Source organism: Dendropsophus ebraccatus, chromosome 2, assembly GCF_027789765.1.
Source record: "Dendropsophus ebraccatus isolate aDenEbr1 chromosome 2, aDenEbr1.pat, whole genome shotgun sequence".
Taxonomy (NCBI): Eukaryota; Metazoa; Chordata; class Amphibia; order Anura; family Hylidae; genus Dendropsophus; species Dendropsophus ebraccatus.
The window spans coordinates 210,400,857-210,406,856 of record NC_091455.1 but is presented as its reverse complement, the minus strand read 5'-3'; the positions used below and the strand labels follow the sequence as shown (position 1 = coordinate 210,406,856).

Sequence of the window (6,000 nt, the reverse complement as noted above, 5' to 3'; positions counted from 1 at the left end):
ACAATGAACTAATATAAGTTCATCCAGATGGGAGTAATTTCAAGTATTGCCCCGGAACTTGTTGCCCACTATGTTCTGCTTTGTGCGATCATCACGTTCGGAGGAATATGCCTATATAAACCTGTGCAAGACTCAATGTACTATATGGAGCAATACTTTGTGAACGAATATATCATATATTTTTTTAAATCCAGGAATAACTGGAGTGCTGGCTCTGATATACTGCATTTAATTAAAATACTGGCACACATTGAAATATTGTATTGTAGACCAGGGCAGGACAGGAGACGAGTGGAGATTGTCTGCACAATATAGAGACGGCAGGATGTCTCGGCTGGGCACTATACAAACAAAAAGCTGAAGGTGGAGCGGGACTGGCGGCGCTTTGAAAGATTACAGCAAAAAGTAATGGAGATATCGGTACATTCAGTTACAAATAAATACTGTGCTGGTCGTGGCGTACATTGGGCAATCAGGTTGAAAGTTCTACAGCTTCTTCTTCTCCATCACCTCGGTTGGCACGGATTTCGACCAAAGTACGGGCAAGTCTGCCCCATTCATCACTATGTGGAATGGCAAACTGCAGAGAGAGAGAGAAGGGGGCAGATGGTTTGTTAAAAGGAAATGGGCAAAAAATACAGAAGTGCTACATACATCAACACATAAAGAAGAATTCCGGAAATTTACTCAATATGTTAACTGTTTTATCACCAAAATGTATAAACCATTGCATTTATTTAGGTTTTCTGAGATATTTTATGGAGGTTTGTTTACACCAGCTGCTTTTCTCTACCTGTGGGAGGTTCAGCTTGTCTACCTGTTTCTAACCTGTGTTGATCTTACTCAGGGACTTTTTTAGATCCGATTTTTAGGGAAAGAAGTTTATTTTCTGTTGAAGGGGTGAATAAAGCAATGCATAAGCAGCAAATCCTCTAACAGGCACATTGCTTCATGATTCTCCAGGTCAACCACTGATGGAAAGATTCAGAATTTGTTAAGTATGGCTCTTGCTGGAGGCCAATGAAGTTTTAAGATTAGAAGTCAGTGTAACAAGTCTGCAGTGGAAGGGCACGTCTAGCTTCGTGTCTGTATGGGTTCATTGACAGTAACCTTGGTACAGGTAGCTTCCCACGGCCAGTGTGATCATTTTGTAGTTTGTATTTTTGATTATTCTCCTATAAGGTGGGCCAAACCCTCTTTAGGTAGAAAATGTTATTGTGTATCTGTTGCCAAGTTATGAAGCTCAGTCATACAGTAGCAGAGTCAAGAGCAAAACACAATATGTACATCAAACTTACAAAGGCGAAATTCTGACTTGTTATTGGTCCCATAAATGATGTCAGATAATAAGTATTTTATTGCTTGTGGTTACTGTTCACCAAAAGCATAAAGAGAGTTTAAGAAAACTCGGCAGCAGATTTGCCTGATGCTCAATGTTCTACAAACCAAAACCAAATGTCAGCATTTCTGTATCTTTAACCCTCCCATTGCAGAACCGCTCCACCCTTCGTTCCTCAGTCGAAGATTCTCATCTCGCCCTCTTATCCTTTCTGTTTCTGTCACCTATTACAATAGACTGTTCGAATTGGATCCTAGTTTGTCTTGGTAACTCTTAATAAAAGTAGTTCTTGATGGTTTCGAGGTCAGGTCCACTGATGACATTTGAGAATAAAATGGACCAAGAACACAGAATTTCCACAAACTAAACTAAAACTACATAAGAAAGGCAAAAACTGCTCAAAAGTAGTGACCGTAGCACACCCTGTTTGATACACTTGGCATATATTAGTCACTTTTACTTATGCCACCTTTTGGCTGACTTATGTTACACCACATATTGTGCCAAAACAATGGCGTACATCATTAATAAATCTGGCACATGTTGTGGCTTAGTCACCCCCCTTTTCTCGAGACTTTATAAAACTGACTATTGAGCTGTAAAAAGTGCATTAAACACATAATAAATTTGGTGTTTGGCATGTACCCGTTTTTTTGGTGCCATTACAAGCCAGAATTGTCCTTGAATATGAGAAGATCCGGCTTGGACGAGATAAAAGAAGAAGAGCCTGTGGGTGACTGGAATCATAATGGATTAGAGCAGAAATCCTTTAGCCTACTTGGCTTGGGGTTCACTAGACACCATGGAGTGCCTCACCTACAAACTGCAGGGAACAGGCACCTTAAACGATGGATGCGGTCACGGCATGCAACATCTTACATGTTTTCTTTAGAACACTGATCTCCAGCCAATGGCTCTCTACCTATTGCAAAGTTACGACCTTGAGTAAGCCCTAACCGGAGCCAGAGGCTTTGAGGTGGAGTTTTCCTTCGAGAAGAATTAGATTTTATATGACAGAACCCGGCATTTATTTGGAAAGAAAAAAAAAACTAAAAAAGGTGTTATTCTCCCCATTTCATATTTTATCATAATTAAATTTTGCGAAAGAGGTGACCTGCCAGACAGTCTTACCGCTGTCTGGCCGCACATGTCACAGTCCTTATCCCTCGTACCTTCTACCAGTCATGTTTCACCCTTGAAATTAATTTTTAACGTAAACTTTCTGAAGACTTTCCCTGTTTACACTGAAAATACTGCAGAGTCTCTGAACATGACTACATGTTTTAATGAATATCCTGTTGAGAACTTCCATATAGCGGTAAGGTTGGCAGCCTGGTTGTCTACGTATAGTAAATGGAGTCGAACCTGCGATGGGGTAAAGAAGTCCCTATGCCTGTCCCTGCTGTTGTGGCTTTCCTCAGCTGCGCACAGCCAACTGGGGTCTCATGACTCATATAGGAAGGCGGCTTTCTAACAAGGCATGGTTCTCCGAGCCCCCTAAATTGCCACTTCAGGGCAGTCATACTCCATCAGTAAGCTTCAATAGGACCTCATAAAACTTCCCAAATCTTGATGTAGGAACCTTTTTATTAGAAGACCACTTTTTAGTATGGATACATCAAATGCTCACATATAATACTCAGTTTTTCACTAGTGCCCCCATTACCCCCTCCAGGTTATGGTTACGCGGTTAGGTTTCCTATGACGGCGATCCATAATGGGATTATCATTTGCAGTAAGCGCATCATTAATTCTATATGTGTTATACCAAGCCTGCCAAGCACACTTCAGCAGACGGCCAAAATATATTCACCCTGTTACAAGTGCCAGAACTGACTCAAGAAATTTAGTGCAGTGATGTCATGACAACAACGTACACATTTAAGGCAGAGGCATGGCGTGTGCCAATTGTGGCCGGAGTGTCTCGGAATTTTTACAGAACTCGAGTTGTCAGGTGGGAGGATGTGCCTCGGAGTATTGCTCTCGGGGGTCTGATTAATCATAGAGCAAGGCCAGTCCTGATAGGAGGATGCTGGATTCATGGATGACACAAGAAGTTGTTATTTATAGAGCAGGGAGTGTCAGCTCGCACCCATCTAGTAATTTGAAGCTTTTCTATGTCGTCATGAAACATTTTTGGCATTGCTTGTCCACATGGACTAACTTCATTACCCCCTATGGAATGCAAGCCTATTATGTTGTCGTTGACTCTATTGCACCACTGATTGATGGGTTGTGATGAAAAAAAAAGTGTAAAAAAGAGATAAATATTACTTATCGGCATGTGAATCAACCAATTTGTTTTCGCATTGTGCAATTTTTTGAACTTTGGAACTTGACATCCTATTGCCCATCCCATTGGCGTAATGGGTGCTATACAGCGGGACAGCATAGGTTTCGGCATGTGTCGATACTGCTGGAGCGAGATTTGACAATACCTAATGTCTACAGAACAGCTGACTTTTGCATGGCTGCCCTTGTGTGAAACATCATATTGGGAATCACAGTGAATCCTCAGGATAAAAGTGACATCAGAGCAGACTATCACCATAAATCTACATCCACATTAAGGGTGGGTTCACGCGTACCGTATCTGCAGTGGATTTCACGGTGCAAGTTCACAGCAAAATCTGCTGTGGATAGCTTCCCTGTCACTTCAATGAGATGACATGATCGCAGTGGGATTGTCATCCCGCTGTGAGTATGGAAAAGGCAGCTCCCTTAACCCCCTGCGGCCCAGGTACATACATTACCGGGTCCGCGCTCCGGCTTGCTTCAGGGTCTCCCGGCGTCTCTCAATGCTCAGCCAATCAGTGTGCTATTGTCTCCAGTTCCCTGCATCCTCACTATCTCAGGAGGCTTGGCTTGATTTTGTCTTTTAGCTGAAGCTCCACCCCTGAGTGATATCATCAACTCTGTCCAGCCCCCTGGAGCCTGTAACACTACCTCTGATCAGTCTGCATCCCCATCTCATAAACAAAGAATAACAAGTGTTTATTGCATGCTGCCTTGTGCTTAACAATGCCACAGACAGAGAGGCAAACAGGGAATGAATGCATCAGGTGCAAAACAATAGCTAGACCTGTAAAGAAATGTTCTGCAACAGCCTTGGTGGTGAAATTGGCAGCAGAGCTTTCGAAGAGGAGTAGACAGGGCAAGAGCACAGGAAAAGCAACGCATTATGGGAATTGCAGTGGTGAGCAACTGCTCAACCAGTAAGCGTAGTGACTAACATAGACAGTGACCCACAAACACTCAAAACAAATAGTTGTTTTTTTTTGCAGTTTTGGAACTGGGGCAGACAGGTAAACACAATTATTTTTTACAGGATACCCCCATAAATTAAATGTATCATCAGAAACATCGCTTTTAGGGTTTTTTTACATGAATGGATAAGCGCCGCAGCAGGGATGCCCATACCACGGTCCTTCTTTTGAACTGCCACTCTGTTCCCACGCATGGCGCTGATCTACTACCGAGCATCGGCCCGGCATGAAACAGTGAGGGCAGAAATGCCGTCCCCCAACACGACATTCTCCCCTTCCCTCTGTGATGTGGCTTCATTAGAATCAATGGGGTTTCCTCACACTGGGGGCCAGCGGCCAGTCCCCAGTGCTTCATGTCAGGCTGGTGCTCGGCAATAGATCAGTGCCGTGCGTGGGAACCAAGTGGCCGTTCAAAAAAAGGACTGTGGCACCGACATTCCCGTGCCGGCGCCGATCCATTCATGTAAAAAAAATCAAAGCATTGTACCTGATGGTACATTCGATTTAAGCAAAAGAGCTAAAACTACATGTACATGAGATGTCCGGTATCACTTATGTCACCAATGTCACCTCCTTACTTCTATCTATGACCTATATGGTCATGGTAACTGGATTTCCCCTTTAACACCCCAGTATTTGGCAGGGCTTCTCGGCATCACACTCTTATTGTTGTTTATTGTCGCCTGCCTCACACAAGCAGCAATGACATAAATCAGATGAATGAGGGATCTCGGCGATACTCCACCCTTCGTTCCCGGCCACTTTATGGAAACACAGCTGTGAAATCGTAAGATTCATAACTTAATAGAATTACCGACCATAAAAAACAAACGTTTAAGAGTAATTAAGGATCCTGTAAAATACTATTGGAATTGACATTGAAATAGTGTTATATAAACAGAAGAACAGAGGAGTGACAGCCAGCGGGGGATCGGCTTACCAGCTAGGCTAAGCGGCTGTATTAGGGGTGCATGGGGGGGGGATTTCACGCTTTGTTACAACGTACTAAGAGAGACAGAACAGGGGTGATGGGAAACTTTGGGCTTGGTTTGGGCTTCCGTTATCCCCGGAGATCATAGACGTGCTTGAAGAGGACTCCCTGAATCTATTAAAGGGGTAGTGCGGTGCTAAGAAATTATTCACAAAATAACACACATTACAAAGTTATACAACTTTGTAATGTATGTTATGTATGTGAATGGCCCCCTTCCCGTGTTCCCCAACCCCCGCCGGAGTACCCGGAAGTGTAGTGCAGTATACATACCTGATCCACGATTGGCTGAGCATAACTCTGCTCAGCCAATCGCGGCTGAGCACAGTTATGACGCGGCAGAGGGGGGACGGCAGGAGCGGCTCGTCCGGCCTCCCGAAGATGACGTCTTTGACAAGATTACA

General features: G+C 43.6%; 1 protein-coding gene across 8 annotated transcripts in view; it reads right to left on the bottom strand.

The window, feature by feature from the left end:
* Nucleotides 1-213: 213 nt before the first annotated feature.
* DYNC1I1 (dynein cytoplasmic 1 intermediate chain 1) overlaps nt 214-6,000 on the bottom strand; it is a 209,126-nt gene continuing 203,339 nt past the window's right edge. For all 8 annotated transcript variants that reach the window (XM_069959361.1, XM_069959367.1, XM_069959369.1 and 5 more), the window contains one exon: nt 214-580. In XM_069959361.1, coding sequence (XP_069815462.1) covers nt 473-580 — 108 coding nt within the window. In that variant the 3' untranslated portion in view covers nt 214-472. The remainder of the gene's footprint in view (nt 581-6,000) is intronic.